This window comes from Amphiura filiformis, chromosome 15, assembly GCF_039555335.1.
Source record: "Amphiura filiformis chromosome 15, Afil_fr2py, whole genome shotgun sequence".
In the NCBI taxonomy this organism is placed as follows: Eukaryota; Metazoa; Echinodermata; class Ophiuroidea; order Amphilepidida; family Amphiuridae; genus Amphiura; species Amphiura filiformis.
In genome coordinates, this window is record NC_092642.1 from 48,443,185 (window position 1) to 48,468,332 (window position 25,148).

General features: G+C 36.0%; 1 protein-coding gene across 1 annotated transcript; it reads right to left on the minus strand.

Annotated features, from left to right (window-relative positions):
- Positions 1 to 1,212: 1,212 nt before the first annotated feature.
- LOC140171757 (solute carrier family 15 member 4-like) lies at positions 1,213 to 19,624 on the minus strand. The gene is made up of 9 exons (XM_072195077.1): positions 19,546 to 19,624; positions 15,842 to 16,509; positions 14,489 to 14,687; positions 13,452 to 13,621; positions 9,278 to 9,495; positions 6,760 to 6,946; positions 5,195 to 5,395; positions 3,980 to 4,117; positions 1,213 to 1,423 (listed from the first exon to the last, which is right to left on the minus strand). The coding sequence occupies exons 2-9, from the start codon at positions 16,227 to 16,229 to the stop codon at positions 1,251 to 1,253; spliced, it is 1,674 nt and encodes a 557-aa protein (XP_072051178.1). The 5' UTR covers positions 16,230 to 16,509; positions 19,546 to 19,624; the 3' UTR covers positions 1,213 to 1,250.
- Between the last annotated feature and the right edge of the window lie 5,524 nt (positions 19,625 to 25,148).

Consider the following 25,148-nt stretch of genomic DNA (forward strand, 5'->3'; position numbering starts at 1 on the left):
CATTATCCTTTCATAGTTCACCAAGAATTTCCTGCCCCACGCCCTGTTAGTGAAGTTCTGTATACGTGCCTGATAAGGCTTTAAGGACAAAACAAACCTTTTCAGGCCTTCTGAACAGTTTTAATATAATACATGTACAACAATACTTGCAGTTGAATCAACAACACAAACTTATTTTAAAAGACAATGCTGATTTCAGATTCAAATAGAACTTTCCAGGAGGAATCTTACAAAAACATGTGCACCCACCATGCATAATACACCAGGCACAAAAAGAAACTCGTCAGTTATATTCATCCTTGCTGTTCAATAACTTGATAATTTTGGATTATTCTGAAATATACATTTTGTTAATTAGACTTTGATTTCTCATTTGACACCTGTTCGTGAAAAACAAACAAGAATTGACCAAGATATGCGCCTCCAAAGCCTCAAACCCCAAAATCAAAAGTTGCATTTTCAACGATTTTCAATGGGAACGCATCGTTGTATTGCACACAAGCACCACGGGCCAATCAATAAAGCACACAGTGTAACAAACAGGCACAATTGAATCGTTAAAATTGCAACTTTTCATTTTGGGGTTTGAGAGTTTGGAGGCGCATATCTTGGTCAATTCTTGCTCAATGTTCACGAACAGGGTGTCAAATGAGAAAGAAAAGTCCAATTAACAAAATATATATTTCAGAATAATCCACAATTATCAAGTTATTGAACAGCAAGGATGAATATAACTGACGAGTTTCTTTTTGTGCCTGGTGTAGTCAAAATATATTTCCAAAACCAGATTTCAACGCATAAAAGCAACCATGTAGTGGGATAGTGCATTCAGTACACTGTCTCAAATAAGAGCAATGCTGTACATGATTGGAGTGAGTAATCCCTGCTGGGGACTATACCACACCATGTGCTCATCGAACATGCTGTCGCCTGTGTATAATTGAATGTGGTGTTTATGTTTACTGCATATCTTTATCTTCTTTCTAAAGATTACCAATTAGCTGTTGAAATGGTCTTCAGACAACAATGGTGTCATCTCCCTTTCTTACCTGCCAATCTCTGCCTCTCATCCAGTGGCGTAGCGTGGGTCATCACATTGGGGGGGGGCAACGACCATGATTGGGGGCCACCAGGTATGATTTGGGGGGGGGCACAAGCCATTTTTCGGCAATTTTCCTATGGGAATTTTTTAAATTTCAGATTGATGGGGGGCACATGCTCCCTCAACCACCCCAACACCCCTGGTGCCCCTATGACGCTACGCTACTGCTCTCATCTGTAGAGTCCTGCTTTACATTTACATATTTGTACTTTTTAGCAATTATAAGAAAAATACCAAAATTTACAAGCATTAGCCCAGCTAGGAGAAAGAAGTAATATTCCAAGTAACCATCATTGATCTCATCTGGAAACCATTCAGCACCTGAAATGGAAAAAAAACCAAATACCAAACACAGGTAAGAAATATCCAGAGTGCAATAACAAATAATGAAGATACAATAAATCAAAAAGTATTATTTTTTACTATTACTTTTTAACCAGTAGAGAGCCTATATAACCCCCTAATCCAATGAATGTATCATACATACCAAGACCACTAGTTCTAGCATTGACAATTATAACCAGTAGAGAGCCTATATAACCCCCTAATCCAATGAATGTATCATACATACCAAGAGCTCTAGTAACAGCATTGACAATCTATATAACCAGTAGAGAGCCTACATAACCCCCTAATCCAATGAATGTATCATACATACCAAGACCACTAGTTCTAGCATTGACAATTATAACCAGTAGAGAGCCTATATAACCCCCTAATCCAATGAATGTATCATACATACCAAGAGCTCTAGTAACAGCATTGACAATCTATATATCAGTAGAGAGCCTACATAACCCACTAATCCAATGAATGTATCATACATACCAAGACCACTAGTTCTAGCATTGACAATTATAACCAGTAGAGAGCCTATATAACCCCCTAATCCAATGAATGTATCATACATACCAAGAGCTCTAGTTGCAGCATTGACAATTATAACCAGTAGAGAGCCTACATAACCCCCTAATCCAATGAATGTATCATACATACCAAGAGCTCTAGTTGCAGCATTGACAATTATAACCAGTAGAGGGCCTATATAACCCCCTAATCCAATGAATGTATCATACATACCAAGAGCACTAGTTACAGCATTGACAATTATAACCAGTAGAGAGCCTATAATTATAACCCCCTAATCCAATGAATGTATCATACATACCAAGAGCTCTAGTTACAGCATTCACAATTATAACCAGTAGAGAGCCTATATAACCCCCTAATCCAATGAATGTATCATACATACCAAGAGCTCTAGTTGCGGCATTGACAATTATAACTAGTAGAGAGCCTATATAACCCCCTAATCCAATGAATGTATCATACATACCAAGAGCTCTAGTTGCGGCATTGACAATTATAACCAGTAGAGAGCCTACATAACCCCCTAATCCAATGAATGTATCATACATACCAAGAGCTCTAGTTACAGCATTGACAATTATAACCAGTAGAGAGCCTACATAACCCTCTAATCCAATGAATGTATCATACATACCAAGAGCTCTAGTTACAGCATTGACAATTATAACCAGTAGAGAGCCTACATAACCCTCTAATCCAATGAATGTATCATACATACCAAGAGCTCTAGTTACAGCATTGACAATTATATAACCCCCTAATCCAATGAATGTATCATACATACCAAGAGCTCTAGTTACAGCATTGACAATTCTAACCAGTAGAGAGCCTATATAACCCCCTAATCCAATGAATGTATCATACATACCAAGAGCTCTAGTTGCGGCATTGACAATTATAACCAGTAGAGAGCCTACATAACCCCCTAATCCAATGAATGTATCATACATACCAAGAGCTCTAGTTACAGCATTGACAATTATAACCAGTAGAGAGCCTACATAACCCTCTAATCCAATGAATGTATCATACATACCAAGAGCTCTAGTTACAGCATTGACAATTATAACCAGTAGAGAGCCTACATAACCCTCTAATCCAATGAATGTATCATACATACCAAGAGCTCTAGTTACAGCATTGACAATTATATAACCCCCTAATCCAATGAATGTATCATACATACCAAGAGCTCTAGTTACAGCATTGACAATTATAACCAGTAGAGAGCCTATATAACCCCCTAATCCAATGAATGTATCATACATACCAAGAGCTCTAGTTACAGCATTGACAATTATATAACCCCCTAATCCAATGAATGTATCATACATACCAAGAGCTCTAGTTACAGCATTGACAATTCTAACCAGTAGAGAGCCTATATAACCCCTAATCCAATGAATGTATCATACATACCAAGAGCTCTAGTTACAGCATTGACAATTCTAACCAGTAGAGAGCCTATATAACCACCTATTCCAATGAATGTATCATACATACCAAGAGCTCTAGTTACAGCATTGACAATTATAACCAGTAGAGAGCCTATATAACCCCCTAATCCAATGAATGTATCATACATACCAAGAGCACTAGTTACAGCATTGACAATTATAACCAGTAGAGAGCCTATATAACCCCCTAATCCAATGAATGTATCATACATACCAAGAGCACTAGTTACAGCATTGACAATTATAACCAGTAGAGAGCCTATATAACCCCCTAATCCAATGAATGTATCATACATACCAAGAGCACTAGTTACATCATTGACAATTATAACCAGTAGAGAGCCTACATAACCCCCTAATCCAATGAATGTATCATACATACCAAGAGCTCTAGTTGCGGCATTGACAATTATAACCAGTAGAGAGCCTATATAACCCCCTAATCCAATGAATGTATCATGCATACCAAGAGCTCTAGTTACAGCATTGACAATTATAACCAGTAGAGAGCCTATATAACCCCCTAATCCAATGAATGTATCATACATACCAAGAGCACTAGTTGCGGCATTGACAATTATAACCAGTAGAGATCCTATATAACCACCTATTCCAGTGGTTAATAAGAAGATTCCCATCATGATTCCTTGCATGTTTGCTGGTGATTGAGAGTAGGCAAATTCTATACCTGGAGCAGAAAGTAAACACTGGAGTTAAACTTTGTACCTAATACTATGTAAGTATACATTTAGGATTCAATCATGTTTCACCGTTGTTCATCACCATTTATCTAACAACGATGCGCCTGCGCCATCTGCGTGGTTTAATTCGTCATTTTGCAGGCTTAGTACATGCTAAATGAATGTTATAATAATGGAACAGCTAATGAAGGCTGTTACTGAACAGCTAGTGATGGCTGTTATTGAACAGCTAGTGATGGCTGTTATTGAACAGCTAGTGATGGCTGTTATTGAACAGCTAGTGAAGGCTGTCACTAGCTGTACCTAATCTACATAATTAGTCATTTTGATTTTGAAGGCTTAGTACATGCTAAATAACAGCTACTATATGAAGGCTAAATTACCTGTTCAGTGAAGGCTTTCAAAAAGCTATTTGAAGGCCTTCATTTATGGTAAGGGGAGATAAAATGATTTGGACACATCCTGAGAATGGATCTAATTCAGCCAGCCACAAAAATCATATCACAGCAGATTTCAGCCACCAAACCAAGAAAGAGACCCAGAAGAAGATAAGACGATGGTTTTCAGAAGAGTGTAACACAACTGGGTATCACCATGTCTGAAGTCTCCCACCTAGCCTAAGAAATGATGTTACATCTCCCCATGCCACTTCACAGTACAAACGGCAAAAGGAAAAAGTAGGGTAATCTGCCAGATTGCTAGTGATAGTGATTTGTGTCAAGGTACGTGTCCTGAGTTCAACTAGCTGACAGCAATTTGATGATGGGCATGCATGTGACTTTTAAATTAAGATTGGTAAATCTGTTCCAACAGTGAGTGGGTGTAAATGTGAAAATGACCATAGTTAACCCCATAAGAACTACATGCCGATTGGCCAAAAAGAAGTTTTCATTATCAATAGGACCAATCAGCAACATTGTTAGAATATAAAAAAATTGGGATGAATTATTTGCAAAGCTCCATTCTGATTGGTAATTAAAGTGAAGATATCATGTAATTGACCAATCAGAGGCAATGTTAGATTGGCAGGTAGTGCTCAGGGGGTTAATCATTGTCATACTCACCAGTTATAACAGTAAATACTTCACTAGCACCAACAACTAAATACTGTGGAGTCTGAGCAAAAACGGAGAGAGTTGAGGCATTGAATTTCTCTCCTGCTAGCTCCTGTATCATCCACCCTCCTTCTTGCATGATGTTCTTCCTAGCTATTTCTATTACTGCTGCTAAAATGATGGACATGGTGGCCAATATCATACCTACACCTGAAAGATGGAACAAAATCAAACTTCAATTACATGTATACATACATATAACATAACATAACAACAAGTATTTATATATGCGCCTTTGCCTAGGGATTCAAGGCGCAAGAGAAAAGAAAACCAAAAAATTCAAAAATACAAAAAGCAATGGCAGCAAAAATTACGGAAATAAGTGAGTTTTGATCAATGACTTAAATGAGTCCAGCTGGGCTGATGGCATTCTTGATTGTAGATGGTAAGCCATTCCAAAACCTTGGGGCAGTAACTGAAAAAGCTCTATCCCAGCACATTTCCTCGCAAGTGGGAATGACAAATTAACACTCTCACTGGACCTAGTACTCATAGTATGTATGGAGCTCTTGATCGTGAGACAGTTGGAAATGTACTGAGGAGAGAGGCCATTCAGGGACTTGTACACAAGCGTGAGTGTCTTGAACTTGATTCTCTCATGAACTGGTAGACAATGAAGATCTCTTAAGAGTGGGCTTACATGATCAGACTTGGGCTTACGATATATCAGCTTGGCACATTTGTTCTGTAATTTCTGTAGTCTGGAGAGATCTTTCTGTGTTATTCCATTGAGCAAAATGTTACAGTAATCAAGGCGTGAGAGAATGAGGGTTCTGACAGTATTGTGACAAGTATTGAAATCCAAATATGGACGAATTCTGTTGATGTTTCTAATGAGCCCATTGACTGATTTACAAAGTTGGGTGATGTGAGCAGACATACACATTTGACGATCAAAACCAACCCCAAGGTTACGAACAGAAGTGGATGGGTGTTCTTGATCAATCTCTAAATAAAACCTTTGGATTTGGAACAAAGGTCTGTGCATAAGTGCTTCATGAATTGGCACTATACGCATCACATGCAAATTGCATAGAAGTATTAACTTCAAATTAAATTTATTTGCTAAATAATCTGCATGTTCACTAATTTCTGCTATTTCATTAAATATACATCAACATATGTAATGCGATCAAGCAAAATCAGTCAGAACTCAAACATATTAAATTTTCAGTTTCTTGTAGGATAGTAAAAAGCATTTACAAAGCTGTATTTTGCAGAAACCCTATTTTATGAAATTGAACAACCAGTTCCAAAGATATGAGCAATTAAAGAGTTTTCAAAACAACAGGAAACAAAAGGAAAAAAAAATATTATCTTTGTTTGGCTATATCTCAAAATCAATATTTCCAAGTTCTGACTGATTTTGCTTGATCGCATCACATATATCACATAAGGTACGTGATACACCAAACAATATGCTCAGCTTGCTTTATAGTAAGAAATCGACAGGGCACTGAGCCAGATTCAAACCATTAAGGTACGTCATCATCATCTTGAATGTCATGACTTACCAATTCGTTGAAGTTTACTAAGCGGCATTCCACAGAATGCAAACAATGGATAAATCAATATATCCACAATTGGAACTAAGACCAAAATCCCGATGGAATCAAAGAGGTTTAGGGATGCCACTGGAATGGAAAAATTGTCATAGCTTAACCTCATACGCTCTCCTTGTAAATAGAATGTTGTGCTCATCTGTGATCAAAATGAAGAGTTAGCTTTAGAATTGAATACCTAAGTGGACGAAGGGGCCCAACTCCAATTTTTTTACAAAAATGAGTTAGACCCAGCATTTTTAATATTGCCAGCAGACTGTTTTTCCTTGTGTGTGCAAGATGAGCCAAAATCCACTCTCTAAATAGTCTTCCACATAATTATACTAAATCAAGGTTTTCATGGAAGAAAGGCCCAACACCATGGAGTTGGGCCCTTCTTCCACAAATATTGGGTTAAAGAGGAATTTTGTTCATCAATGAAATCGACTTCTCACTACAATACACTTTCTTGCTTACATGCTTCTACTTGTGCAATTAATGGATAATTTCCAAATTTCTGTAACTATTTATAACACATCTGCTTACAGAACTGGCACTTGCAGTATATTAGTGGAAGGGCCCAACTCCAGCTCGTATTAAGACCTGTACCATTGCCATGGAAACATATTTGATTTTGAATGTATGTAATATTGTATGTTCATGTATTAAAGGTTCCATGAAGATGAAAACATTCTGTCTATAAAACTTTTCCAAATAATAAGTTTTTCCTTAATATCTCAAAAACAGTTTTGATGGAGTTGGGCCCTTCTTCCACTCAGGTATTCAATTGTTAGAATTATATAATTGTTCGTATTTATTTTCATTAATTATCATATTGTTCGTATTCAGTGTCATTAATTATTATTATCTACTGACTAATTGCAGCGCAGCTAGACATTTTTTGGTATCCTCCATGGGATGTATTAACCCCCTGAACACTACATGCCGATCTAACATTGCCTCTTATTGGTCAATTACATGATATCTTCACTTTAATCACCAATCAGAATGGAGCTATGCAAATAATTCACCCCAATTTTTTTGTGTGGTGAAATTATTCTGACAATGTTGCTGATTGGACCAATTGATCATGAAAACTTCTTTTTGGCCAATTGGCAGGTAGTTCTCATGGGGTTAAAACCAGTCTGGTCATACCAAGTGAGTGGGGAAAAGACCATCATTGAGAAGATTGAGACAATCTAAAAAGCCAAAAAGGGCTGATTGAAAATTGATTTTCATTCTGTCAGTCCTGATTTAATTCTCCTAAATATATTTTTCGGAGATGCAATCTTTTGAAATTGTACTTCTATGATTTAAAAGGGCATTTTGTGATCCACAGCATCATCCCCCACTTTTCTCAAAAAAAGTTGAGATTTTTATATCACTCGAAACCTCTGGCTACATAATGTTTATGTACATTAATCTTGCAGATTAATTCGTTTAGCAAAGATGATATGAAATTTGAATTTCGTTCTGGTATACCAAAATTACAACATATTGTCTATGGAGCCGTGTAATACACATAATCATGCTTAACTTGCAAACGCAAAATCGGAATCAACTGAAATTTTGGGAATAAGTTTTTTGTGTGGATATCTACTGAAAAATGCTATAAAAAGAGGATGCTAGGATCACGAAATACTCTAACAACTCCATGATTACCAACTACCCCGGTTCAGAGTAAATTGAAATTGCCATGACACAGTATCTGAAATGTCTGAACAAATGTCTGTGTTTTACTTCCCAGTAGAAGTGGGAAGTAGAGGCTTCTATAACACATCACTAACCAAGTGTTTAGCTGCCTTAGGAGTCCCAAAGGGGAAAAGAAAACCAATCCTAGACACTGCCTCCAAAACAGCTCTGAGAGCCAGCTACATCATCTGGCTATGCATAAATACAAAGGTATTCCGACAGATAGAGTTTATACCAACACCATCGATATGCACTGGGGGAATGGGGGAGGTTGAGCTTATAAACTGCGTTATCCCGCCAAAGTCTGGTCCCAAATCCAGAGACCCCAGTGAAAACGGGCTTCGATGGTGACAATGTTGATGTTTTACCAACGACTATTCCTCAACGACACTTTTCATAGCTATACACTAGTCCTGCCTGCTGCCTTACATCAGCCCGGGTGGACCGTTGCAACGGTGTGGCACTTGCTAGTGTAACAAGCTGATTTTGTTTGTTTGTTAATTAGTTACACTGCAACAAGGTGATCTTTCCAATTCTCCAATTTTCCAGGAGTGCTCATCTTAAGGGTGAAATTAGACTCCGAAGATGACCGTGCTGGTGATCTACCAATGAACTACCCCCCCTCATGCATCCCACACCCTGTATGCCATCAAACGGTGTATTATACCACTCATACATAAATTCTAGACAGTTCCTTAGTTGATTGCCATTTATCATTTTTACCATCAGCCTCTCTGTGGTTAAAATGGGGGCCATGGTTTTATGTAAAATGGTGGACTCTACATTTTTAAAGTTTTACCTGAAAGTAGATAGTCCAATAAAACACAATTGTGGCAAATATTGGCATAATTCTTCCTAATGATTTCACTTCTTCTACCGTTTTGTCAGGGAATTTTCCTCCGTAGCTTTCTTTGACACGATCTAAACAGCTATTCATCTCGGGTGCATCTATATGGGGATGACGACACTGGGACGCACTTGTTATTACGACTTTGCTCATAGTTGTCAGAGGGCTCCCTGAAATGGACAAAGAAAAACAAATAAATACTTAAAAGAACTACACGAAAACAAATATTTGCCAAGAATGATGATCTCATTTAGATTCATGCTTCTTATCGATCTTTGGTGTCTATCACAGACTACTACAAGAATGATTATCTCATTTAGATTCATGCTTCTTATCGATCTTTGGTGTCTATCACAGACTACTACAAGAATGATTATCTCATTTAGATTCATGCTTCTTATCGATCTTTGGTGTCTATCACAGACTACTACAAGAATGATTATCTCATTTAGATTCATGCTTCTTATCGATCTTTGGTGTCTATCACAGACTACTACAAGAATGATTATCTCATTTAGATTCATGCTTCTTATCGATCTTTGGTGTCTATCACAGACTACTACAAGAATGATGATCTCATTTAGATTCATGCTTCTTATCGATCTTTGGTGTCTATCACAGACTACTACAAGAATGATTATCTCATTTAGATTCATGCTTCTTATCGATCTATGGTGTCTATCACAGACTACTACAAGAATGATTATCTCATTTAGATTCATGCTTCTTATCAATCTTTGGTGTCTATCACAGACTACTACAAGAATGATGATCTCATTTAGATTCATGCTTCTTATCGATCTTTGGTGTCTATCACAGACTACTACAAGAATGATGATCTCATTTAGATTCATGCTTCTTATCGATCTTTGGTGTCTATCACAGACTACTACAAGAATGATTATCTCATTTAGATTCATGCTTCTTATCGATCTTTGGTGTCTATCACAGACTACTACAAGAATGATTATCTCATTTAGATTCATGCTTCTTATCGATTTTAGTGTCTATCACAGACTACTACAAGAATGATGATCTCATTTAGATTCATGCTTCTTATCGATCTTTGGTGTCTATCACAGACTACTACAAGAATGATTATCTCATTTAGATTCATGCTTCTTATCGATCTATGGTGTCTATCACAGACTACTACAAGAATGATTATCTCATTTAGATTCATGCTTCTTATCAATCTTTGGTGTCTATCACAGACTACTACAAGAATGATGATCTCATTTAGATTCATGCTTCTTATCGATCTTTGGTGTCTATCACAGACTACTACAAGAATGATGATCTCATTTAGATTCATGCTTCTTATCGATCTTTGGTGTCTATCACAGACTACTACAAGAATGATTATCTCATTTAGATTCATGCTTCTTATCGATCTTTGGTGTCTATCACAGACTACTACAAGAATGATTATCTCATTTAGATTCATGCTTCTTATCGATTTTAGTGTCTATCACAGACTACTACAAGAATGATGATCTCATTTAGATTCATGCTTCTTATCGATCTTTGGTGTCTATCACAGACTACTACAAGAATGATTATCTCATTTAGATTCATGCTTCTTATCGATCTTTGGTGTCTATCACAGACTACTACAAGAATGATGATCTCATTTAGATTCATGCTTCTTATCGATCTTTGGTGTCTGTCACAGACTACTACAAGAATGATTATCTCATTTAGATTCATGCTTCTTATCGATCTTTGGTGTCTATCACAGACTACTACAAGAATGATTATCTCATTTAGATTCATGCTTCTTATCGATCTTTGGTGTCTATCACAGACTACTACAAGAATGATTATCTCATTTAGATTCATGCTTCTTATCGATCTTTGGTGTCTATCACAGACTACTACAAGAATGATTATCTCATTTAGATGCATGCTTCTTATCGATCTTTGGTGTCTATCACAGACTACTGCAAGAATGATGATCTCATTTAGATTCATGCTTCTTATCGATCTTTGGTGTCTATCACAGACTACTACAAGAATGATTATCTCATTTAGATTCATGCTTCTTATCGATCTTTGGTGTCTATCACTATTTGCAAACAATTAAAGACCCCCGTTAACAATTAAAGTCGACTTCTATCACAGACTACTACAAGAATGATTATCTCATTTAGATTCATGCTTCTTATCAATCTTTGGTGTCTATCACAGACTACTACAAGAATGATTATCTCATTTAGATTCATGCTTCTTATCGATCTTTGGTGTCTATCACAGACTACTACAAGAATGATTATCTCATTTAGATTCATGCTTCTTATCGATTTTGGTGTCTATCAGAGACTACTACAAGAATGATGATCTCATTTAGATTCATGCTTCTTATCGATCTTTGGTGTCTGTCACAGACTACTACAAGAATGATTATCTCATTTAGATTCATGCTTCTTATCGATCTTTGGTGTCTATCACAGACTACTACAAGAATGATTATCTCATTTAGATTCATGCTTCTTATCGATCTTTGGTGTCTATCACAGACTACTACAAGAATGATTATCTCATTTAGATTCATGCTTCTTATCGATCTTTGGTGTCTATCTCTCACAGACTACTACAAGAATGATTATCTCATTTAGATGCATGCTTCTTATCGATCTTTGGTGTCTATCACAGACTACTGCAAGAATGATGATCTCATTTAGATTCATGCTTCTTATCGATCTTTGGTGTCTATCACAGACTACTACAAGAATGATTATCTCATTTAGATTCATGCTTCTTATCGATCTTTGGTGTCTATCACTATTTGCAAACAATTAAAGACCCCGTTAACAATTAAAGTCGAGTCTATCACAGACTACTACAAGAATGATTATCTCATTTAGATTCATGCTTCTTATCAATCTTTGGTGTCTATCACAGACTACTACAAGAATGATTATCTCATTTAGATTCATGCTTCTTATCGATCTTTGGTGTCTATCACAGACTACTACAAGAATGATTATCTCATTTAGATTCATGCTTCTTATCGATTTTGGTGTCTATCAGAGACTACTACAAGAATGATGATCTCATTTAGATTCATGCTTCTTATCGATCTTTGGTGTCTATCACAGACTACTACAAGAATGATTATCTCATTTAGATTCATGCTTCTTATCGATCTTTGGTGTCTATCACAGACTACTACAAGAATGATGATCTCATTTAGATTCATGCTTCTTATCGATCTTTGGTGTCTATCACAGACTACTACAAGAATGATTATCTCATTTAGATTCATGCTTCTTATCGATCTTTGGTGTCTATCACTATTTGCAAACAATTAAAGACCCCCGTTAACAATTAAAGTCGACTTCAACTGCAACATCAAATTCAGATTGCGACTAAGGATTAGCATAAATTATTTCTTAATGGGGTGTTTACACGGTAGTCGACTTCAAAACGAATTGTTGAATTCAACTTTTATGCCATCAAGTGCTCATGCTTCAAATAACCATGAAGTCGATTTCTAATTACATGTTCGTTTACACTGCAAAAGTCGAGTTTGAAGTTGACTTTGAATTCGACAAATGTTGCTCCTGGTCGTCATTTGAAGTCGACTTCAAGTCGAGTTCAAATTAACAACCCTGTTTACACACAAATGAAGTCGAGTTCAAAGTCGACTTAAGGCTCTGTGTAAACGGGGTCTATGTCCCAGCATCACCCGTTAATGAGGGCCGATCATTACAATAAGTGCATGTGAATCAAACTTGATTCTTGCCATTAGTAATAGTATTTGCCACAAATTAGGCAAACAAAATTGTCTCATTTGGTTTGAAATCTAATGCGGAATGCAGTTTTTTATTTTATTTTTTATCAGTAAATCAGGTGTTAAGTCAGGTTACCTCCTTGAAAACTCATATCCTCCACAGGGGTAGTATGTTTGTCAAATGTAACTAGTCAGGGTTAATCATTTTGAAACCCATACTCCCCTGTATTATGGCTTTACTTATATCTTTCACACCTGGAGTGAGTATTTCAAATGAAGTTACCCAATTATCTTATTCTATTCAAAACTCATACTCCCTCTTTGGAAGACTTTAGCTAAATCTTCCACAGGGGTAGTGCTGATTTTAAATGGAATAGCCCAAGTACTTACCCTCTGGGGGTTTTATGATGTACCAAATCTTTCCAATCAGGAGAATGATAACTGCAGCAATCATGGAGACAGCAGGAATGGCATACCCTAATGCAAAGCCATATTCTTGCTGCACATAGACACCGATAGAAAATGCTACGGTGGAACCCATGTTAATAAACCAGTAAAACCTGTAAAATGAATAAAGAATGTCTTAAAATTAGTTGTGATGCAGATGTAAAAAGAGATATAGCAAACTAGCCGACACATATGAAGAGTTCTGTTTCAAAAGCCCTTACATCCACTTTTGGCTGAAATTGAGTTATTGGCATGACATTATATAAGAAGTGTGGGTAAAAATACACATTTTGATGGTTGTTTGACCTTCATACCACCTTCCCTTCCGGAGATATCATATATTTCCCATTTGGGAATTTCTGGAAATCTGAACTTAAAATGAATATACAATTTTTTGATGTATAATAGTAGCCTTGAATGTTCTTTAACTATTTTAAAAAGCCAAAAAGAACTGTTTTGGGGTCACTATGTTTGAAAAACATCATTGTAATTAACGAAAGCTGTAGCGTCGGAAATGCTCAAAAATGAGCTGGATTTAATTAAAAATTCATAATTAAAAAAGTAAATGAGATATTTCAATTTTTCTTTTTGATTTTAAAAGCATCAGTCAAGTTATATACATGTAAAGTAGTGCAAACAAATGGGATCAAATTTTGATTACAAAGGTGGTTTGTAGAAAAGGGGTAAATTAATTTTGTTGCAAAAGCCCTTGCATCCACAAAAGGGGCGATATAAAATAAATAATAAAATAAATAGGAAGGCATGAAAATTGTACCAAACTTATTCTTTTAGTTTCTATTCATCAACACTTTATCCGAACCCAAATTGAATCAAATCAAAAAAGTAACTTGCACAATTAAAAATAACTGTTTTTCTCAAAAACTCAAAAAGTGGATGTAAGGGCTTTTGTAACAAAGCTCTTCATATATAGACTTCGACTCAAATTCCCCATTATAAGCTCATATCCATCATAAACTCACCAATTGAAGAATGTCTGAATAGCAGTTTCTCCCAAGTCATCAAGCTGTTGTGCTCCAAATGGTCCCACATTGGCCTTGATACCACCAGTTCCTATGGCTATTGTAATTAAGGCAAACATGTAATAGCCTTGCTTGGCAGAATCTGAGAGTTTATAACCTGAGCCGAAGTCTATGGATATAACTGGCAGCAGGGTAGCACCTGATGAAAACAATGGATGCAAGAAAGAAATATATGAGAAACATGACTGATCTAACCCCATGAGAACTACCTGTCGATTGGCCAAAATGAATATTGTGTCCAATTTTGAACCAATCAAGGAGGGTATTAATAAGATCATCTGCAAATGCAAGTTTGACCATAAATAGTTAAAAGCCTAGTCATAATTGGCAATTGAAATGAGCATTTCAAGTTATCAACCAATCAGAAATGCTGTTAGATGAACAGTAGTGTCCAGGGGGTTTTGTGATTTTTTCTCTTTTCTGTGCTGATTTTACCTACAAATACTTTAACCATGGGCACCATGAATCCCCCATTGCACCATTAAACATGGTCTTGGACTTTGGTCATTCATAAGGTTTAGGTTTAGGTTTTATTAACAAATACATCCGCAGCCAAAGGCTGAATTGTGTACCGTATTACAAAAGTACAAAACTGAATATAAATATACATAAATACAAGATTATACAACATGCCAAGATGAGAAAGATCAAAATGTGAGCAACCAAAAAAAAAAAAAAAAAAAATTGGATGGAGTCTGAGGAGAAAGAAAAGATGGAAACCAGAGGCGAGCCAACCTACTTATTGAGAAGATGGATATAGTAGGACACCGGGCTGTTGGCGAATCTTTCAGTGGGCATTGTCAGCCTGGAAAATTCATCATCATTCCTGAGACTCCTGCCATGGACCTCCTTCCCTCTGCGAGGGAAAAGCCCGCTAGTGCGTTCACATGATGGAAGTGACTAAGCAAATGTAAGGCAATGACTTTCCCTCCTAGTGGAAAGGGGGTCCAAGTTGCATTTGCATAAAACAAATGGGGCTATTAATGATAAAGAGTATCAAATTTGTGGTAAATTTGGAAGATATCCCAAAAGGGTATCAAAATCATGCTGAACGTTATAGCATCAAATATCCAGTTTCTTTCTGCAAAAATAATGTTCTTTTGTTTGAGGCCCTGCATATAGGGTCTATTTTCTAGGTCTCTTTTGACACCCTTATACATGCATGCATGCAAACCAAATCAGGACTTATATACAAGAATTCAAAGTTACAAATAATACCAAGATTATTTTCCCAATATTACACCATACTTTTTGACTCTATGCTAAAAAGATATATTATCACATTCAACTCACCGATCACATAAATCAATAAACTTCCATATATGGTGTTAAACTTCCCAGCAACTGAGTCTGCCAACCATCCACCAAACAAAGGCACAAAATATGCAGTCCCTGAGAACACTAGTGAGATAGTTGCTGCAGTTTGACTTGTAAGATGTAATGTACTGGTACAATATAACACTAAATTGCCTGCTATACTAAAGTAGGTTAGTCTCTCACACAGTTCACAGAAAAGAATGCATAGAACAATATGGAGTCTACCCGATCTAAATAAAGATGGCGCATCTTTTTTAGAGTTGTCGGATTGACTTGACTTAATTTCTACGCTTAAAGAAGTTGGTTCACGTGCTTGAACTTGACCAATGCTAAGCATGTTTTCTGCATTGTTCGTTTGTGCCATTTTGGTGGGTGCAATTTCCCAGGCAATTTCCACTCTTTATTCTCAACGTTTAATTGTGGATCTCAACCAAATTTAAAAGACAGGCACTTGCTTTTGAATAACCATTCTCCACTACTTATTATCAGCATCGCAAATACTAGAACAATTTCTGAAATTATACCTGGAATAATGTTGGTTTTCGTATGCAATATTTAAATAGTGTGATCTAAAACTGGGTTAACACCAATATTTAAATAGTGTGATCTAATGCTGGGTTCACACCTGCTACATAAGTCAGCATCTGAAAAAAATTCAAAGCAAAACAAATTAAATTACGCAATTCACAAATTTCCGAAACTTTATAATTTTGTCTTTGTTTTAAAAATATGGGTCAAAAGGGATCCAAATATTTGATTTTGTTTTCCATTTTTACCAAAATTTGGGATATTTTAAGGTATGAAAATAGCAACAAGGTCCTAATTCTAAAGTGTTACTAGTTTGGTGTCTTTAGAAAATAAATACTGGTATGCAGTTTTCATTTATTTGGAAATATAAGGTAAGTTGTTATGGTGGATGAAAAAAAAAAAAAAAAAAAATGGCATGGGAAAATCAAATTCGGTGCTTTTCTCAAAAACTGTTCATATTTTCAAAAATCTTCTGTGATAGTTGGATTCCTTGCATCATTTCCTTTCTGAATATTATACTTTTGTAAAATATGCAACAATGCCTAAAATTTCCCACTTAGAGTGACCCTGTCAGGTGTAAAAGACTGATCACTGATTGACCAGTAGCTGATTACTGATCATTCAGCAGTGGCGTACCATGGCCGCTCCTACCCGAGGGCTGAAGAAAATTCAATTTTGCTGCCCTTCCTCAACAGCCCAAAAGGTTGTTCAAATAGTTTTTTTCGGTGGTTTGAAAAAGTGAAGAGAGAAAAAAAAAAGGATTATAGGCGCTAGTGCCCTAAAAGCAACACATATTGATGTACCATTTTTTCACAATTATTTCCACCTTTTTTCTTTACTAATTCTTTTGGCCGCCCCTTCGTTTTGGCCGCCCCCTGCTTTTACCCCGGGGGGCTTGTGCCCCCAAAGCCCCCAAAAAAAATATGCGCATATTCAGTAGCTGATTACTGAATGGTTAGCTGATTACTGACTGTTCAGTAGCTGATTACTCAATGGTTAGCTATTACTGATTGGTCAGGAACTGATTACTGAATGGGTTGCAAACTTGCTGAATGACCCATTTAAAGAGGCATTTGTAGCTTTGTAGTTAAACCTAATTCAAAAACACATTAAATGAGTTGTTGACTGACTTGTTTAAAGGGGGCATTTGCAACTTTAGAGTTAAATCTAAATTAAAGGCACATTAAATGAGTTGTTGATTAGCTTCTTTAAAGGGGCATTTGCAAGTTTGGAGTTAATCTGATATAAAGGAATATTAAATGAGTTCTTGATTGACTTTGCTTTTATGCAAAAATCATTGACTCATATTATTACCACTGTATAAAATAATAAACAACTCATTTAATGTTACTTTAATTCTGATCAACTCTGAAGTTGCAAATTCCCCTTTAATCAGTCAATCTACAACTCATTTAATTTTCCTTTAATTTTGATTAACTCCAAAGTTACAAATGTCCCTTGAAACAATTAATCATTCAGCAAGTTTCAGTTTCCAATCCATTCAATAATAAGCTCCTGACTAATCAGTAATCAGTTAACCATTCAATAATCAGCTCCTGACCAATCAGTAATCAGCGGACCATTCAGTAATCAGCTCCTGACCAATCAGTAATCAGCGGACCATTCAGTAATCAGCTCCTGACCAATCAGTAATTAGCTAAACATTCAATAATCAGCTCCTGACCAATCCGTAATCAGCTAACCATTCAGTAATCAGCTCCTGACCAATCAGTAGTCAGTTAACCATTCAGTAATCAGCTCCTGACCAATCTGTAATCAGCTAAACATTCAATAATCAGCTCCTGACCAATCCGTAATCAGCTAACCATTCAATAATCAGCTCCTGACCAATCCGTAATCAGCTAACCATTCAGTAATCAGCTCCTGGCCAATCTGTAATCAGCTAACCATTCAATAATCAGCTCCTGACCAATCTGTAATCAGCTAACCATTCAATAATCAACTCCTGACCAATCAGTAAGCAGTTAACCATTCAGTAATCAGCTTCTGACCAATCAGTAATCAGATAACCATTCAGTAATCAGCTCCTGACCAATCAGTAATCAGATAACCATTCAGTAATCAGCTCCTGACCAATCAGTAATCAGATAACCATTCAGTAATCAGCTCCTGACCAATCAGTAATCAGCTAACCATTCATTAATCAGCTCCTGACCAATCAGTAATCAGCTAACCATTCAGTAATCAGCTCCTGACCAATCAGTAATCAGCTAACCATTCAGTAATCAGCTAACCATTCAGTAATCAGCTCCTGACCAATTAGTAATCAGCTAACCATTCATTAATCAGCTTCTGACCAATCAGTAATCAGCTAACCATTCAGTAATCAGCTCCTGACCAATCAGTAATCAGCTAACCATTCATTAATCAGCTCCTGACCAATCAGTAATCAGCTAACCATTCATTAATCAGCTTCTGACCAATCAGTAATCAGCTAACCATTCAGTAATCAGCTCCTGACCAATCAGTAATCAGCTAACCATTCATTAATCAGCTTCTGACCAATCAGTAATTAGCTAACCATTCATTAATCAGCTCCTGACCAATCAGTAATCAGCTAACCATTCATTAATCAGCTTCTGACCAATCAGTAATCAGCTAACCATTCAGTAATCAGCTCCTGACCAATCAGTAATCAGCTAACCATTCATTAATCAGCTCCTGACCAATCAGTAATCAGCTAACCATTCATTAATCAGCTTCTGACCAATCAGTAATCAGCTAACCATTCAGTAATCAGCTCCTGACCAATCAGTAATCAGCTAACCATTCATTAATCAGCTTCTGACCAATCAGTAATTAGCTAACCATTCATTAATCAGCTCCTGACCAATCAGTAATCAGCTAACCATTCAGTAATCAGCTGCTGACCAATCAGTAATCAGCTAACCATTCAGTAATCAGCTCCTGACCAATCAGTAATCGGATAACCATTCAATAAGCTTCAATAATCAGCTACTGAACAATCAGTGGTCAGTGACTGAACAATCAGTAATCAGCTACTGATCAATCAGTGATCAGTCTTTTACACCTGCTGCTGTCTGCCCCCTGAAGTTCAGTCCATCCACTTTTAAATAACATTATAAAATGTGTTAATTTACATTACATTATATTACACTACATTAACTTACATTTTTAACATCTGCTCGTAACTTATCAAAACATATATCACAAATCTCAGTTGAGACTACAGATTTATTTCAACGAACCCAATATATAATGATATATTTGGTTGAGTTCAATCTCATGGTATTGATTTGCATCATTAATTTTGATGAAAAGAAAAAAAGGAATGCATGCACAGGTCTATCCATTCTTCTACTGCATGACTAATACTGGCATGACCATACTTGCACAATAAAAACCCCTTTAAAAGGGTAGTGCTTGTACCAATGATGGAATCTTGTGAAAAGTTGATTCCAGAGTGTATTGTCTAAAAAGTGTTGCTATATACACTGCTCAAAACAGCAATGTTTGTATGCTAATTGCTAAATCATGTCAAAATAAGAAAATTTAAAAATAAATGACACTTAATAATGAAATATTGTATGGACCAACAAAATATAAATTGAATATGATATCATAGTTTTGTTTCAGGGTGACTTTTGTTTCTTTAACAAAAACCAAGAGTAAAATACATTTTGTCATAATGCTGAACAGTGGCATGCCCAGCACATTGAAAGTGGCGGGGCCAGGTTGTTCAGTTCCCCCAAATAGAGTCTGATTAGAAGTGTAAGGTGCGGGCATAGCCCGCACTGTGAGTGGCTTGCCCCCGGGGTACTCAATACAAATGACCATACAGGGACGTGCCGCAAACATGGGTAGCATTTTCAGCCTTCTGGTATATCAATGACCCCTTTTTCAAAGCCTATTTTGGTATATGAATGGGTCCTTTTTTCAAAATTTTCCCAACATTTTGGGAAAATTTGTAAAAACTAAGACAATTTTGGGTAAATTCGGCCAAAAATGTTGACTTTTGGTATATCAATGGGTCCAAATTTCTTGAAAAATTGGTATATTTATGGGTCTACTTCCAAAATCTCAGCGGCACGTCCCTACCAAAACCAAACTTGAGTACCCCGGGGCTTGCCGCAAAGCCCCTCACGGGTGGGGTCCAGGGGCCCGCCAGCGTTTTAAAAGGCCAAGGCATCCTATTTTGAGGGGCAAATTTTGATGTTTTTGTACCGTCAAAAGTGACGGACTCTTTCATAAATATTTTCTCAGAGATTTTTCCTTCCACGGGACCATCCAATTTCTCCCGAATGACCAACAAAAGTGGGGGGAACGTGCCCCCTGCGCCCCCCTTTGCGCACGCCACTGATGTTGAAGTACCTACTGATGAAGAATTATCCATCTTATGAAGTCACAAACTGTAGAGCTTGATATAATCTATGGTCATTGACTGGAAATAAGTTCCCACGCTTGTAACAGGGGACCCAAAAAGTGACCGAAATAGGGAACTAGAAACTGGTAAAAATAACTCCAAGCAGGCGAAAAAGATTTGATAACACTTACAGGTTGGTAACCCCAATCACTTTGTCTGCTTGGCACAATTCCCAGCACAATTTAGGCAAATTTTTACAAGTAGTAAACCCAGGCCAACGCCCTTTACCACGTATGCGAGACAGCCACTTTTATCGAAGGCACCCTCAATTTAAGGGATGGGGTATGAACGTTTGGACAGTATTTATTGTAGGACATTAGAGCATATCAGACATATCGAATTGCATTCTGAATAAGAAGAATGTCCTTCTGATATCAAATAATTTTGATTTTTTGAAATTCGCAATGTAATACACATTTCATGGCAAATGATTAAAAATTGATATTTTTGATATTTAACAGTACTTGAAGTAAACTTTATAAATCTGTTGATTTATACTTAAAGTGTATGTAGGTGGGATGAAAAGCCGATGATCAATTGAAAATTTGGACCTTTCGTATTGAAGATATGGATTTTTTTCCCAAAACACAAAAAAAAAAATTAGGTCTTTTTGGGAAAAAAATCCATATCTTCAATATGAAAGGTAAAAATTTATTTGATCGTCGGCTTTTCCTCCCAGCTACATACACTTTTAAGAATATATCATTGGATTTATAAAATTTACTTCGAGGACTGTTATATATCACAAATGTGAAAAATATCAAATTTTGATAATATGTCATAAAATTTGTATTATATCGTAAATTTCAAAAAATGAAAATTATTTGATATCAGAAAGACATTCTTCGTATTCAGAATGCAATTCGATATGTCTGATGTGCTCTCACGTCCCACAAAAATACTGTCGAAATGCTCAAAATGCTCATTCCAGATCCCTTAAAGCAATATTATAACATTATCATACAAAATAGATTAGCATTTCTTTGACATAAAATGTTAGTTTTTACTGTCAGATATATCCCTTTTATTTTTGAGCGAACAACTACGTCAAAGCAAAGAAAATTGGAATTTACTACCAGCGCAGTATATGCGCCAATCGTACCACTCCTTCGGTCATGTTATGGTACGACCCTTTGTTGTGTAGATCACCGTCCCGCACTGTGTGTTATGAACATCGTGTATGCGTTCGACTAATAATTCCATCGTAATAATAAGACGCCGGTTCCGGCGCTTTATTCAAAATATCGGATTTTGACAAAACTACAGCACCTAGAGTCTTGATTTTTGCAGGGTATATTGGTTTAATAAAGTACAATATAATTGTGTAAAAAAATGAATTTTAAAAAATCAGTGAGGGCATCCTCAACAGCAAATGTTATAATTTGGCTTTAAGGCTTATTGAGTTTACATAAGCTATGCCTATTGATTTATCGCCAAGATTTATCGGATATCTTTTTTTTAAATGAATTTGTAGCACCATGTGCATACTAGCCGCATAGAAAGTGTAAAATTAACAAATGTAGGCTTACATGCTATTGTACGTACATTCCAAACAGCTACGTAATTTCAGTAATCCTTAAATTGTGGGTGCCCCAAATAAAAGTGGTTGTATTAAAAGGCTATGGGGTTATGGGGGCTGGCTATGCCCTCTGACTCATACAATAAGTACATACAAATGCATGTGTAATAAAATGTCTTTTTATTGAATCCAATTATTTGATATCTAAAAATAAATTACACTTTATTTCAGAAGTTGTAAGAATACAAATTAATGTTATATACACAGACCAAGGTAATAGGATAAAATTGTTAATACCACTTTGGCATATGCACACATTATTACTTTTATAATTACTAGCTCAAACAGGAAGACACGTGTGACATTACATGTACATATCGTTATGAATTTGGCAGATAGCTGAATCCGTATGTCTTTTTTTAAATTCATGTTATGCATGAACTATTTTTGAATTGGTGAACAAGGGAACAAAGTGTTAGATAATAGAGTGCAGCATACCAATTTTTTAACAGTGATCAGCATGATAGGTATAAGCAAAAGAGGCCGACATACAAGGCTTGCTAACAGTGGAGCTCAGTACGGTCGACGATGATCATTGTTAAAAAATTGATATGCAGCCCTCTATAACTAGAGCGTTAATCACTTGTTCGCAAAGGGGCTGTGCAATAATTATGAGCCGGGGGGGTAAAATTTTCAATTGGTAAGCCAAAAATTGCCTGCCCTACCCCTCTCGGTCTGCCATAAACTGCATCCCCCTTTGCACATATCAAATGGTCCCTATATAATCCTGTGTAAGGCAGGAAACTAATTAGCCCATTACTCAGAATAGCAATTTGGCAAACATATCAAGGTATCATTTATGCTATGTATATAATTTTGGTATCATTTTAAAGCTTACTGTCTGGTGCTTACATTTTTATTCAAATCATGAAATGTCAAAAATGTGATTTGTTCCTGGTTTTGTCAGAACGGCGAATGGGTCACATGTTTTCTCTTACACACCTACACCTCTGTTATATAAAACTTTTATTACATTAATTTATTGCACATGATTTTTATGGAAATTATAAAATTTCATGTTACATGACAACAATGACATGTATTTGTGTTATCGTTGCCATGATTTTATGGAAATTATCAAATTTAATGTTACATGACAACAATGACATGCATTTGTGTTATCGTTGCCCTGTATCTTTGTTTTTAGGTTAATTAAAGGCTTATACAGACTGCAAACTGTGTACAAAAGTAAAAAATTATGAAACCATTAGCAAAAATTGCATAGATAATCGATAATATATAATATATAAAATATACAAAATATGTATTTTAAAATTGATCTTATGTACAGGTAATTTTAAAGTAGGTAATAGAGTTACACATTGTGAAAAAAAACACATTGGGAATCTATTTCATGATACAACAGCAAATTCATATTAACCCCCTGAGCACTACCTGCCAATCTAACATTGCCTCTGATTGGTTAAGGGATCTGGAATGAGGGTTTTGAGCGTTTTGACAGTATTTTTTGTGGGACATGAGAACACATCAGACATATCGAATTGCATTCTGAATACGAAGAATGTCTTTCTGATATCAAATAATTTTCATTTTTTGAAATTCACAATATGATATAATACAAATTTTATGACAAATTATTAAAATGTTATATTTTTCACATTTTTGATATATAACAGTCCTCAAAGTAAATTTTATAAATCTAATGATATATTCTTAAAGTGTATTGTAGCTGGGAGGAAATGCCGATGATCAATTGAAAATTTTGACCTTTCATATTGAAGATATGGATTTTTTACCCAAAAAGACCTAATATTTTTTGGTGTTTTGGAAAAAAAATCCATATCTTCAATACGAAAGGTCAAAATTTTCAAGTGATTGTCGGCTTTTCATCCCACCTACATACACTTTGAGTATAAATCATCAGATTTATAAAGTTTACTTCGAGTACTGTTAAATATCAAAAATATCAATTTTTAATTATTTGCCATAAAATGTGTATTACATTGCGAATTTCAAAATATCAAAATTATTTGATATCAGAAGGACATTCTTCGTATTCAGAATGCAATTCGATATGTCTGATGTGCTCTAATGTCCCACAATAAATACTGTCCAAACGTTCATACCCCATCCCTTAATTACATGATATTTTCATTTTAATCACCAATCAGAATGAAGGTTTGCAAATGATTCACCCCAATTTTTTGTGTGATGAAATTTTTCTAATAATGTTGCTGATTGGGCCAATTGATAATGAAAACTTCATTTTGGCCAATCGGCAGGTAGTTCTCATGGGGTTAATGATATAACAGCAAATTTATATTAAATATGATAAAGGAAATAACTACGTACCCACCCAAAAGACAAATAAAATTAACAAGTGCTGGTGCGAATTACCAATATACTAGAATTCTGCGGTTCGGGCTGCGTGGTCATCATTTTACAGGGCAATAGAGTTGGGGAAAAACCTAAAAAATCCAATTCCAAAAAAAATTGAATGAAATAAAATATTAATTTATGCAAATGAGCTACCAAATTAGCATATTTTGCGACATATACCTAGTGGAATTTGAAGACCGCTAATTGCCACCCCTCCACCAAATCACATCATTGACTATACTCCTGACGCATGTAGTTCCGAGAAATTGCACTCTCAACCTCAGACGGATAGAATGATGGATGAACAGACAGAATGACGGACAATCAGGAAACAAAATACTTTGGGCGGAGGCATACAAATTGGAGAATGCACCAACACTAGACTACTAACTGAAAACAGAGTAAATCATTTAACTGAATTGCACACACCT

Coding starts and splice junctions, on each gene's coding strand:
- LOC140171757 (XM_072195077.1), bottom strand. CDS start 16,229: ATGGCACAAACGAACAATGCAGAAAACATGCTTAGCATTGGTCAAGTT. Junction 13,622..14,488: donor ATTCAGACATTCTTCAATTG/GTGAGTTTATGA, acceptor TTCATTTTACAG/GTTTTACTGGTTTATTAACA. Junction 4,118..5,194: donor AGTATTTACTGTTATAACTG/GTGAGTATGACA, acceptor TTTCTGCTCCAG/GTATAGAATTTGCCTACTCT.